General features: G+C 45.4%; 2 protein-coding genes across 4 annotated transcripts in view; both read right to left on the bottom strand.

Annotated features, from left to right (window-relative positions):
- Positions 1-13483, bottom strand: part of FAM124A (family with sequence similarity 124 member A) — a 61953-nt gene that overhangs the window by 35826 nt on the left and 12644 nt on the right. For 2 of the 3 annotated variants that reach the window (XM_063444844.1, XM_063444845.1), the window contains exon 2: positions 489-520. The exons of the other annotated variant lie outside the window; for it this stretch is intronic. In XM_063444844.1, the coding sequence (XP_063300914.1) occupies positions 489-520 (32 nt within the window). The remainder of the gene's footprint in view (positions 1-488; positions 521-13483) is intronic. 3 annotated transcript variants of the gene reach the window in all.
- Positions 10017-13272, bottom strand: LOC134600943 (uncharacterized; the record flags this gene model as incomplete). The annotated part of the gene is made up of 3 exons (XM_063445337.1): positions 10017-10244; positions 10282-10761; positions 11164-13272. Coding segments are annotated over 3 exons (2817 nt in total), but the record flags the coding sequence as incomplete, so codon positions are not given.

Raw genomic sequence — 13483 nt, 5'->3', positions numbered from 1 at the left:
CCCTGTCTGTTTATTTAAGATTTTCTCTATATGCTTTTCCTGCCATGTTTAAATTAGATTAGCAATGAGGGAAATGACTGCTACCATAACCTTATACATTTCGTATAATTGCAATCTACATTCTAGAAAAGCAGGTAATAGTTGAGGGTGTTACATTTAAGTTTTTGTTGGAGGGGACAAGTTGTCCATGCATAATGCAAACTGTCAGTGTGAATGAGTGTTACCTTAACCCTTCGTGACCCCGCGAGACATTTTACTGTGACATTTAATCTTTTCCAAAGGGATTACCGTAATCGTTGATATTTTAAAACTAAATATGTAATAACTAATGTCCAATTCTGATTCTGTATACACTAATAAAAACACAAACATGTTCTTGGTCAAAAAAATATTTTACAATTATATACAACATAAACTATATTAAAGACGGTTTTTATGTTTGAAGAAAAAAACAAAACAAAAAAACAATTACCCAAGAATATACTTACTGCTTGTGGAGGACAGGCGGCTGTAATCTGACCTGCAGGGTAAAAAATAAAGTTAAATCAGATGGTCTTATATGCTTAGAAATGGTGATGACAGAATAATGGTCACATTTAATTTATATTTTTTCTTAGGAAACCCTCCAGGTTGGGATTGCCACTCATTTTTCTGCATTATATACCACAATACTGAGCTATTTGAGTCCAAGGATGAAATGCTGCCCGCAGTCCATGTTCCCCTTACTCACCAAAATCCCAAATCTTCAAACCATCAAACACAGAGAACTCCAGGGCCGGATTTAACCCCCTTGCTGCCCCAAGACAGTTTTCTTGATGAGGTTGCATGTGCCGGTTTGGCGGGGTGTTCAATGTGGTCTCTTGTGTTGTTCATTGTTTCTGGGGATGCATGTGGGGTTGTGTGAGTTCGGGAGGGCTGCTTGTGCGGTTGTATGTGGGGAGATGCTGCTTGTGCTGTTGCGAGGAGGCTGTTTGTGGCTGTATGTGTGTGCATGTGAATAGGGGCTGTACGTGAATAGAGACCCCAGTGTATTTAGAGGGCTAGGGGTTGTAGTTTGTGTACTTAGGGGCATGGGAGCTTTAGTGTGTGTTGTGTGATTTGTGGGGTTAATGGGGCTATGGTGTATGTCTTAGGGGAAGGGGAAATTGTGGCTGTAATGTATGTGCGCAGGGATGATATGGGCTGCAATGTGTGTTTGAGATTGAAAGGTGCTGTTGTGTGTGTTCGGTGGCTGTAGTGTGTGGTAAAGGAGAGATAAGGGCTGTTGTGTGTGTTGGGGGCGTAACAGGGTCTCTTTTATGTGCTGGTGTAAATAGGGGCTCTTCAATAAATTGGGTGGAGAGGTATAAAAAAATATATATATAAAAATAAAAAATGGGTTAAATGGGTAGCACCAACTAACAAACAAAGGTCCATGATGTTGTCCCCCTCCACCAGTACAGAGCTGGGGCATCGTCTGGGGTTCACCATGAAAGATGATGCCCTCTCTCCTATCGTCATACTATGAAGGAACCTCTCACAAGGAAATATGTGGTTGGATTCTTTAAAATACGCAGAATTGGGTGCATTTAAACTATGGCTCTCTCACCCTCGCAGAGCCCACACCCTGTCCTCATTTACCCCAAACGACACCTTACTGCCAGTGCTCTCACTTGCCTGACAAGGGCCAACACTCCTGGCCAGCATAGATCATGCGCAGAACTACCATAGCTCTCAGACATTCAGTTTGGCAAGCAGGGAGTGCAAGTATTGGTAGTGCCGTTATCTCAGATTGTCTGCCTTCCAAGGTAACCTTTTGGGAAATCTGGCACTATCTCCTTCAGCAATTGCAACACAAAATGAACATGTTTCTGCCCTATTGATATTTCAATACTATTGGTCAGAGGCGGCTCTCTAATTAGGCGGTTTAGGCGGCCGCCTAAGGCATCGCGCTGGCTGGGGCCTCGCGGCCGCCTAAACCGCCTGTTGGCAGAGTGTGTCAGGTCCTCGGTCAGTGACCGAAGACCTGACACCAGGAGGGGGCCCGGCGGCTTGCCCAGTATGCCGCCGGGTGCGAGGCCCCTCCTTGCTGCCAGGCCGGCAACCGCAGACACTGGTCTGCAGCTCCGCAGTGTGCAGAGCTGCAGACCATGTGACTCGCGAGAATTGGCCAATCAGAGCGTTGCCGCGGGTTACCACGGCAACGCTCTGAATCTCGCGAGATTACACGGTCTGCAGCTCTGTGGAGCTGCAGACCGGGAGCAGGGGCCACCGGACCACCAGGGAGCCCACTGGACCACCAGGGAAAGGTAGGCTCACCCACTACCATCACCCCCACCACCCTTAGCTTCACCCCCCACCACCATCACCCCCAACACCCTCAGCCTCACCCCCACCACCATCACCCCCACCACCCTCAGCTTCACCCCCCCACCACCACCATCACCCCCCACCACCCTCAGCTTCACCCCCCACCACCACCATCACCATCACCCCCCACCAACCTCAGCTTCAACCCCCACCACCATAACCCCCACCACCCTCAGCCTCACCCCCACCACCCCACCCTCAGCCTCACCACCACCATCACCCTCACCACCCTCAGCCTCACCCCCACCACCATCACCCCCACCACCCTCAGCTTCACCCCCCACCACCATCAGCCTCACCCCCACCCTCACCATCACCCCCCACCACCCTCAGCCTCACCCCCCACCACCATCACCCCCACCACCCTCAGCTTCACCCCCCACCACCATCAGCCTCACCCCCACCCTCACCATCACCCCCCACCACCCTCAGCCTCACCCCCCACCACCATCACCCCCCACCACCCTCAGCTTCACCCCCCACCACCATCAACCCCACCACCCTCAGCCTCACCCCCACCACCATCACCCCCACCACCCTCAGGTACACCCACCACCACCATCAGCTTCACCCCCCCACCACCATCACCCCACCCTCAGCCTCACCCCCACCACCATCTCCCCACCCTCAGCCTCACCCCCCACCACCCTCAGCCTCACCACCATCACCCCCACCACCCTCACCATCACCCCTCCCTACCATCACCCCCACCACCCTCAGCCTCACCCCCACCACCCTCAGCTACACCCACCACCACCATCAGCTTCACCCCCCACCACCGTCACCATCACCCCCCACCAACCTCAGCCTCATTCCCCACCACCATCATCCACCATCACCACCCTCAGCCTCACCCCCCACCACCCTCAGCTTAACCCCCACCACCATCACCCCCCACCACCATCACCCCTCACCACCCTCACCATCACCCCTCCCCACCATCACTCCCACCACCCTCAGCCTCACCCCCACCACCCTCAGCTACACCCACCACCACCGTCACCATCACCCCACCACCATCACCCCCCACCACCCTCAGCTTCACCCCCCACCACCCTCAGCTTCACCCCTGCCCACCCTCAGCTTCACCCCTGCCCAACCTCAGATTCACCCCTGCCCACCCTCAGCCTCACCCCCACCACCCTCACCATTACCCCTTCACCCTCAGCCTCACCCCCCACCACCCTCAGCCTCACCCCACCCTCAGCTTCACCACCCCTCAGCATCACTCCCCCCACCACCTTCAGCATCACCCCCCTCAGCATCACCCCCCACCACCCTCAGCATCACCACCCTCAGCATCACCCCTCACCACCCTCAGCATTACCCCCCACCACCCTCAGCATCACCACCCTCAGCATAACCCTCCGTCACCACCCTCAGCTTCCCCCCACTCACCATCACCCCCTCCTTCTCACATCACCCCCTTCTCACTCTCACATTACCCCCTCTCACTCTCACATTACCCCCCCACTCTCACATTACCCCCCCCCACTCTCACATTACGCGCCCCACTCTCACATTACCCCCCTCTCACTCTCACATTACCCCCCTCTCACTCTCACATTACCCCCTTCTCACTCTCACATTACCCCCTCTCACTCTCACATTACCCCCTCTCACTCTCACATTAACCCCCTCACTCTCACATTAACCCCCTCACTCTCACATTACCCCCTCTCACTCTCACATTACTATCACCCCCTGCTCCCTCTCACATTACCATCAACCCCCCGCTCCCTTTCACCATCACCGTACACTCCCTCTCACCATCACACCCCCCGCTCCCTCTCACCATCAGCTACCCCATACACATAGGGTCTCAGACAAAAACACAAACATGCTCACAGAGACATACATTCGCACACACAAGGATACTCTCTGTCAGACACACTCTCAGGCACATACACAGGTAGACAGTGCGTCAATGTGTATATGTGACACTTTTTTGTTAGTGGGGCCTCATGTTTGCTTTTCGCCTAAGGCCTCATAAAGTCTAGAGCCGCCTCTGCTATTGGTGCCCCTCCTTACAGATGGTATGCCCAAGTCCCAATTCTTTTACCTGGTACCAAGTTCCACATTCTCCCAATTCATCAACCTACAATGCAATATGGCCCAAATCATCTCCACCAAGCCATTGTTATGTTGGTATCTTGAACTTATAAAGTCCTTCCCACACTTAGAATTTTAGTCTGAAAAGCCAACCAATCAGAGTATTCTAACAGTCAAGTTTCCCCCTGTTACAAGATTTGTCCAATAACGTGTATATACACAAAACAAGGCAAGCCTTCCAAGCCAACCAGAGTGACTACTTCTCGTCTTGAATGTTCAGTCTGCACGAAGCCATTCACAAGTGAAGATTGCTTTCATACGTCAGTTTTAAAAAAATTCTTTGCTTCTCTCTTTGCACTCTATTCGAGATGTTCTGTATTTTTTTTTTAAGAAAGTAATTATTTTACAGGTTTTAAGTTGTCTAGCCCCCCACTTACTATTACTGTAATTTACCCCCCCCACCCCCGCCATGAATATTAAAACATACACTTGAAACTATTGTTGCCAGCAGGAAAATAGTGCAGAATTTTACAATTCGCTTGCCAAAAGGCACGTTGATTATAATGACCATATGTACATTCATCTTTTAAAAAATTCAGTATTTAGTAAAACCCAGAGGTGGTTGAAATAAATTAACTGCTTCAAAAGACTCTCACATTTTTACAAAATCATGCACTTGGCATCACGATAACACATGATTTATGCTCTATATGTTCCCATAATGCAATGTAAAAACGCAGGTGGTAAAATGCACCCGGGATTGTCCCTTTAAATACTATTTTGGGTCTGTAAACTGGTAGTTCTGGAAACACTACAGGTACCAAAAATACACCACCAATGCTTCATGCATTACTGTGAAAATTAGAAAAGGTTGAACTTGTTACGCCATTTTAACTCAACTTATAAACAGACATCGGAAACTCAGCAAATCCTTTGTTTAACCTTGATGGATCAGTGTCTGGGCCTGTTGCCTTTGCCCAGTTTTTCCCAAATGAATATATAACATACTTCAAAAACGGACGTCAGATGTACTCAACATTTTACCTAACAGATATAAAGCAGATCTGTTTAAGGCATGAAGAAATTACAACAGATTACATTAACAACCTATTTTGATTCAGAAGCAGAGGACTATGGGAATAGAACTGAATATGATATCTTCACAGGAAGCAGGATTTCACTGAACTCTACTGGTCTTGTAAACATTCACACAATGATTAAGGAAACTGACAGAGAGCATGTTTTATTACTGGAACATATACTGACTTTACAGTCCGGTACGAAGAGGAATGTGATAAGTTGGATCTCTGCCAATACCATACACCTAAATTGTATTGTCAGATTCAAGGCCAGTCCAAGGGTTCTTGGTGTGCATTTAGTGATTCTTTGACAGAAAACCTCTTTATTGTATGATCTTTAAAGAAACCATCTGAGCTGGTTAATGTGTGAGGATGCTATTGATGTCTGCTTTTTTTTTTTTTTTTTTTTTTTTTAATCAAACAGTTTTCGAGCCGTTTTACAAACCTGTGAGGTTCACCCAAAAATAACCCCTAATATTTGGGACATCATATGAAGAAGTTTCAATTTAATCTTCAACACTTATTGAGAAGTTATTGGACGATTCTGACTGGCTGATTACTCCCTGGTCTCAATACAGGACACTGCAGGATGGGGATTTTTTTGGGAAATGCAACAGTTACACATGTGCGTATCTTTTAAATTGTCGAGACCAGCTTGACAATAGAAAAAAGGTCAGTAAAATACCATTTTAGGGGGGTGCAGGGACCTAAACTGGTACTCCAGCACTATACTGTTAGTATATATTGTTCATTTTTTAAGGTCTTTTCAGTACAATATATTTTTTAACCGTCATCAACATCGGAGTTATTAACACACTGATTGCCAGATGGCTATGTCACAATGCACTCCACATCTTACCATTACTCAAAAGGTTAATAAAAAAAATATTTTGGGAAGACAGAAACCAGGAGGAAAATGCATGTTTGAATGGAGTGAGATCATTTCTCCTCTGATAATACATTTACCATGTGTTTTCTCTGAGTCTGCACTTGTGTCAACTAATTGGCTTATTTGCACTCCTTTGTGGGTTTTCCCTTATCGGATTCTCTCATTATTCTGACACTATTTTGGTCCAATAATCTGACTACCAGCTTCTCTAAGGACATGTGGGTAACAAGAGGGCATTTTATAATTAATACAGAAAGGAGGATTTCAGACCGAAATGAAGTGTTTCCCAGGAGTAATGGCTTTGCCTGAAATAAGTTTGGAAGGAATTAACTGAACACTGTTCCAGAACACAGCATACAACCAGCAATTTTCCAGATATATTTACAAAACAGTAACAACTCGTAACAAATAAAAATTAGCGGTAAGTTAAAGGAATATTCCAATCACCATAAGTTACAGTGGACTGTAGTGGTTATGGTGCCAGGAGAGTCTCAGAACTCTCCTAGAGTAAGAAGTCAAACCGTTTAAGAATGGTTTGGCACTTATCTGGGTCTGGTCTGCTGCCCACCACTAGCTCCACTGGTTCTGGAAGCTCTTGAAAAGAGCTTGAGTTATCTTTTTTTATTTTTTTTATTCCTTATTTATATTTTGCATTATTGTGGAAATGTGAGCCTTTTAAAACACTTTTAAAACACAAAACAAAAATACATATTGATACCGGAGAAACTGACGGAAGCCAAGCACAGAGAGATGGACACAGGTTTCTTCAGGAAGGAAGAGATTCTTTATTGGATCACCGATCGGGACTCAGAGGGACTAGCGTCACCAAAATACAGCAAAGTCTGAGTACTGAATACATAGAGTACATTCCTTATATAGCACTGTAGCTCCTCCCACAATTAACTACACCCACACATACCCTTAACCTATTTAATAAATAGAGTCTAAACTCATCCATCCGGTCTAACCACGTGGCTCATCTGATACAAAGGAGAGGGACGCGTAATTCCAGTTCTTACATTCCTGCACCTGGTCAGTACAGTGATAACAGTATCTTAGCTACGTGTAATTAACTAACTGATACTACAAACACATATACATACATATGCCTTGTGGCAATCTTAGCCTGCTAAACTTGTATTTTACTGGAATTACATCACATTCCCCCCTTTGATGCCTCTGATATTTCACAATTACTTGAGGCATCACTTAACCTTGGTTTGCATATACCTCAGGTTACCATGAACCAGACCAGACTTATCTTATGATGTGAATCTTTTAACACTCATCTTCCTGCATTGGTTCTCCTTGATCTAGAGCCTTATACTTATATATCGCCATTATCTGTGCAGCAGCCTTCCTCTCTGCTATACTTCCTATCAGGCTTTGCACAGACCTAACTACTAAGGGTATAAGACACGGTAGGAGTAGACACAACAGTAAAATCAGTAGGACTCCACCTACCACTGCCTTAAGCCCTCCAAACCACTCATACCAGCTACCAAACCAACTACTTGGATTGTACCCTTTCCATACCTGAGTAGGCACATGCACTAGTTTAACCATATGGCTAGTAAGCTCAGCTATTGCTTGCCCTTCGTCATCTATTTGAAGACAGCAATTGCTCAGGTTAAACTTCCCACATACACCTCCCTCTACTGCCAAAAGGTAATCCAAGGCTAATCTATTTTGGTACACTGCTGTCCTCATCCTGGTATTATGCTTCGCTAGAAGATTGAGTGCTTGTGAGGTCTCATTAGTAATAATCTCAACCACCGCCTGTAATCTTATAATACGGTTGAGCATATAAATTGGGGTTCTATAACCAAAGGTACCATCTTCTGCCCACGTGGCTGGCCCATAATAATCTATGATACGCTGGGGAGGCCATTCATTATCTTCCCAGGTGCCTATCTCTAAGGGTCCCCTTTTCTTCCTATGATTCACATCATACACTTTAACACCTAAAGTCTCACCTGTTTCAATCGGTAACAAGAAGAAGGATGGTTTGAGCATACCCAACACACATGCCCCTTCCCAGTCCTGTGGCAACTCCGAATAGGCTTTCTTACCACAGATCCAGTACAAATTTGCTGGGGCTCTCCAGGTAGATGTGATGGATAAATCAAACCACACATCCTTTAAACTGGCATATCTAGCAAACGGGTTAGATGGTTCTGAGACATTTGAAGCCGACCACCAAGTTGTATTTTTAGTATCATCATCATAAGCTTTTTGCCCTAGACAAGTTAATTCTCCTACAGAAGTATTATACATTATTCCTTTCCTTGCTATGCAAACATAACCTATGATGGAGGTCTTTAATCTCCACTCAGATTTACCTCTAACACTCAAATGATAATCGGCTTGTGTAGATATTAGTTGGTCAACTGCCTCAGAACCGGACATTACCTCCTTTGCTTCCCAAGGCCATTGGTCTCCCATGTTAGTACCTCCACACACATAGCAGTTGGTAACATTAAGACTACCGGCAATACTTTCAGCTAGGTCAATGAACAGGTTTTTAGCGTTATGGGGGATCTTATTATCTATACTCATCTCTTCATAAAAGGAATGGTATACTTGATGAGTCTGGGAGGATACCGTATCAGTCTCTATTCCTATAAACAATAATGTCCCAGGATCTAAACCCGTCCCGTATATCTGAAACCCAAATAAATTTCCATACTTATCTAGGAACTTGTCGGGGTTATTAATAAGTATATGGACTGGGTTGCATTCCATAGACTTACAATAAGGGCTAGTCGGCAACTTAGTCACTATCATGTCTTTATCTACTGTCTGTCCCCAAGTCGCCCACCCCACACAAGACCAATATGGACAAAAGTTATAGTCTTTATTTGGGCATCTAGGACTCACATATTTATTTTTACTACTGGGACAAATATATTTATCATTAGACCCATACGTCCTCTCCCATCTAAGATCCCCACATACATTCCACGGTTTTCTACCACTTGATATCGCCTTACATGCATCAAATAGCAGAACACCCGAAGAATGTACGGATTCTAACACCGTCTTATTAATTAGGGTCCCCTGAGGATCTCCATTCCTGAGAGTCAACCAAATTGTACGAGGTTGATACTCTGGACTGAAGCACTTAGGTTCTCCTACTCCTAAATGGCACACACTATAGTCTATATTTAGGTATCTACATCTTGATACCTCTCCTTTACATTCGTATTGTGAATGCCAAATTAGGGTTTGGGAAATATGGTTACCTGTTCTCGTAGTCTTAATGCATACCTCACAGCTAGGAGTGTCGGTACCTCTACCTTCCTGAATATAAAAACACATATAAATAAACACAATCAAAAGCACATCTTTCGCCGTCATCCTCAGTCTTCGTCCGTGCGATGGAACCTCAGCTTCCAGGATGTGAGGGCTGCAGGGAATGGAGTTCTGCTCGTCTTCACAGGTGTCCCTTCGAGACTTTCCTGGCTTATACACTATGTGTTGGTAAGCGGACAGGCTTTATTATGGCCTTCTCACTCACACCTGTAACAATAAAATTTGTAATCCACAATAATTCCTCGTTACTCCGACTGAGTAGTGCGTTTCAACCGGATCTTGCAGGGATTCTCTGGATCTGCTGTAATTTGCCAAGAATCGACTGCTGCTGGTTTAACCCTGGAGTGATGTATCCACGGAGTTACTTCGGCTACTTTTATCGCTGTAGGGGTAGACAAAAGAACAACATAAGGACCTCTCCACTTGGGCCCTAACGGTACATTATTCCACTCTTTAATCCACACTTGGTCTCCTGGATGATAACTATGAACAGGGGGATAAATATTCACAGGTAATCTATCTTGTACCCATTTCTGTACCTCCTCCATAGTCTTACCCAACTCTACAACCTGCTGCCGGGTAATTCCTTCTCCCAACTGACTCAAGTCCCCCCCTTAAGTTACCAAGTACGGGAGGTGGTCGCCCATACATGATTTCAAAAGGAGAGAGGCCCATCCTTCTGGTAGGGGTACTGCGGATTCGCAATAAAGCTATGGGTAAGAGAACGTTCCACTTAAGTTGGGTTTCCTGACACATTTTAGCCAACTGGTTCTTTATAGTTCTATTCATTCTCTCTACCTTACCAGAACTCTGGGGTCTATATGCAGTATGAAGCCTCCACTTTATACCAAGCATATGAGTCAGTTGTTGTAGGCACTGATGAACAAAAGCTGGACCATTGTCCGATCCTATAGAACAGGGTAGTCCATATGGGGGTATTATTTCTCGTAGCAGGAATCTTACAACTTCTCCTGCTTTCTCTGTACGAGTAGGACATGCTTCTACCCAGCCTGAATAGGTGCACACAATTACCAACAGGTAACGATGTCCACCCGATTTAGGCATTACTGTAAAGTCTATTTGTAGATCGGACATGGGGAGTCCCCCCATAAACTGGACTCCTGGTGGCTTTACTGGTCCTTGTCTTGCATTATTCTTAGCACACGTTACACATCTGCGTACAATGGCCTGAGTCAAGTTGGACAATCTTGGTATGTAGAAATGTTTCCTGAGAGATTCTTCAGTACTGTCTCTCCCAGAATGTGTCCCGTTGTGATAATTTTGGACAATTTCTACCGCTAGTGATGCTGGTATGACTATTCTTCCATCTTCTAGCTGATACCACTTGTTCTCCAAATACTTTCCCGGTTCAGTCTTTAACCACTCCTCTTCTTGAGCTGTATAAACTGGAGTCCATTGGGACAGTGGAGTTGGTATAAGAGCAGCTATATGCCCCACATACTCCTGTCTTCCTGATTCAGCAGCACGCTTAGCTGCACTATCTGCCATCCGATTTCCCTTGGTTACATCACCATCTCCTCTCAGATGCGCTCGACAATGTATGATACCGACTTCTTTCGGCTCCCACACTGCTTCCAATAGTTGTAGGATTTCAGCTGCGTACTTGATTTCTTTGCCTTCTGAATTCAGTAGTCCTCTTTCTTTATACAAAGCTCCGTGGGCATGAGTGGTTAAAAACGCATACTTAGAGTCCGTATAGATATTTACTCTTAAACCTTCAGCCAATTGTAACGCTCGTGTTAGTGCTATTAATTCTGCCTTTTGTGCTGATGTTCCTTTCGCCAGTGGCCGAGCTTCTATCACCTTGTCTATTGTTGTCACTGCATATCCTGCATAGCGGATCCCTTCTTTCACATAACTACTGCCGTCGGTGTAATATTGAACATCGGGGTTCTGGATGGGAAAATCACGAAGATCTGGTCTACTTGAAAATACTTCATCCATTACTTCCAAACAATCATGTTGACTTTCAGTAGGTTGCGGCAAAAGGGTAGCTGGATTTAAGGTGTTTACAGTCTCTAAATGCACTCTTGGGTTTTCACACAACATTGCTTGATACTTGGTCATACGGCTGTTACTAAACCAATGATTTCCTTTGTAATCCAACAACGTCTGTACTGCATGTGGGACTCGTACATAAAGTTCTTGACCCAGAGTGAGTTTATCGGCTTCAGCTACTAGCAGGGCGGCTGCAGCTACGGCTCTTAGACAAGGTGGAAGTCCGCTGGCCACTGCATCCAGTTGCTTAGACATGTAGGCAACAGGTCTTTGCCATGATCCCAAGTACTGTGTCAATACTCCCACAGCCATTCTTCTTTGCTCGTGTACATATAAGTAGAATGGTCGTGTGTGATCAGGTAGACCTAATGCTGGGGCACTCATCAAAGCCTTCTTCACATCTTCAAATGCCGTTTGCTGTTCTTGGGTCCATAAGAAGGGGTCGTGCTCTGTACCTTTGATGGCTGCGTACAGAGGTTTTGCCAGTATCGCATAGCTGGGAATCCATATCCTACAGAAGCCTGCTGCCCCCAAGAATTCTCGCACTTGTCTTCTATTCTTGGGTATTGGTATTTGGCAGACAGCTTCTTTTCTCTCTGGCCCCATAATCCTTTGACCTTCAGAGATATGGAATCCCAGATACTTGACAGTTGGCAAACACAACTGAGCCTTCTTCCTGGACACCTTGTATCCTGCCTTCCAGAGAATATGTAGTAGATCGTGCGTTGCTTGCTGACATTTTTCTTTTGTAACTGCTGCTATCAACAAGTCATCTACATATTGTAACAATACACATTCTCCTGGGATAGACTCGAAATCCAGTAGATCTTGACTTAGAGCTGAACCAAATAGGGTAGGTGAATTTTTAAACCCTTGGGGCAGTCTTGTCCAAGTCATTTGGCGTTTTGAGCCCGTTACAGCGTTCTCCCATTGGAAAGCGAAAATACATTGGCTTTCTGCGGCAATTCGGAGGCAAAAGAAGGCATCTTTGAGATCTAAGACTGTGAAGTAAGTAGCCCCGCCCGGAATTAAAGCAAGCAGGTTATATGGATTGGGTACAACTGGATGTATGCTAACAACCGCATCATTGACTGCTCTTAAGTCCTGTACAGGTCGATACTCATCTGTACCGGGCTTTTGAACAGGCAGCAATGGGGTGTTCCAGGGGGAAGTACAGAATTTTAGGATACCATACCGTATGAACTTATCCAGATAGGATTGGATGTTCTTCTTAGCCTTCTGCGGAATGTGATATTGTCTTAGGCTCACTGGATAAACCCCATGTTTCAGTTCAATTTTTATTGGTGGAATATTGCGGGCCAGTCCTGGTGGGTTGTTCTCTGCCCAAACTCCTGGTATGTTAAACAATGTCTCATCACTCCTAGGGTTTTGGCTAGTCAACACTGTATAAAGTCGCCACTCTTCTTCCTTTGGTACGGATAAAGTCATAATACCTGAAGGTCCATTAAACTTTAAGGATGTTGTTCCATTTGGTAGGAACGTAATCTGCGCTTGTAATTTTGATAGCATATCACGTCCCAGCAATTGGACTGGACATTCAGGCATATAAAGGAATTGGTGTTTTACTACGTGGCCTCCCAATGTACAGAGTCGACTTTTAAGAACCGGTTTTTCAGCACTTCTTCCAGTTGCTCCTATCACAGTAATAGTCCTTCCAGATGGAGGAGCAACTAGATTAGTCACCACTGAATGTTCAGCACCAGTGTCGATCATGAACGCACTCCTTTTCCCCCCTATTGATACATCGACCATAGGCTCC

The sequence above is a fragment of the Pelobates fuscus genome, chromosome 1 (genome assembly GCF_036172605.1).
Source record: "Pelobates fuscus isolate aPelFus1 chromosome 1, aPelFus1.pri, whole genome shotgun sequence".
Taxonomy (NCBI): Eukaryota; Metazoa; Chordata; class Amphibia; order Anura; family Pelobatidae; genus Pelobates; species Pelobates fuscus.
Note: the sequence above shows the minus strand (reverse complement) of the source record. Positions and strands in the feature narration are given on the sequence as shown.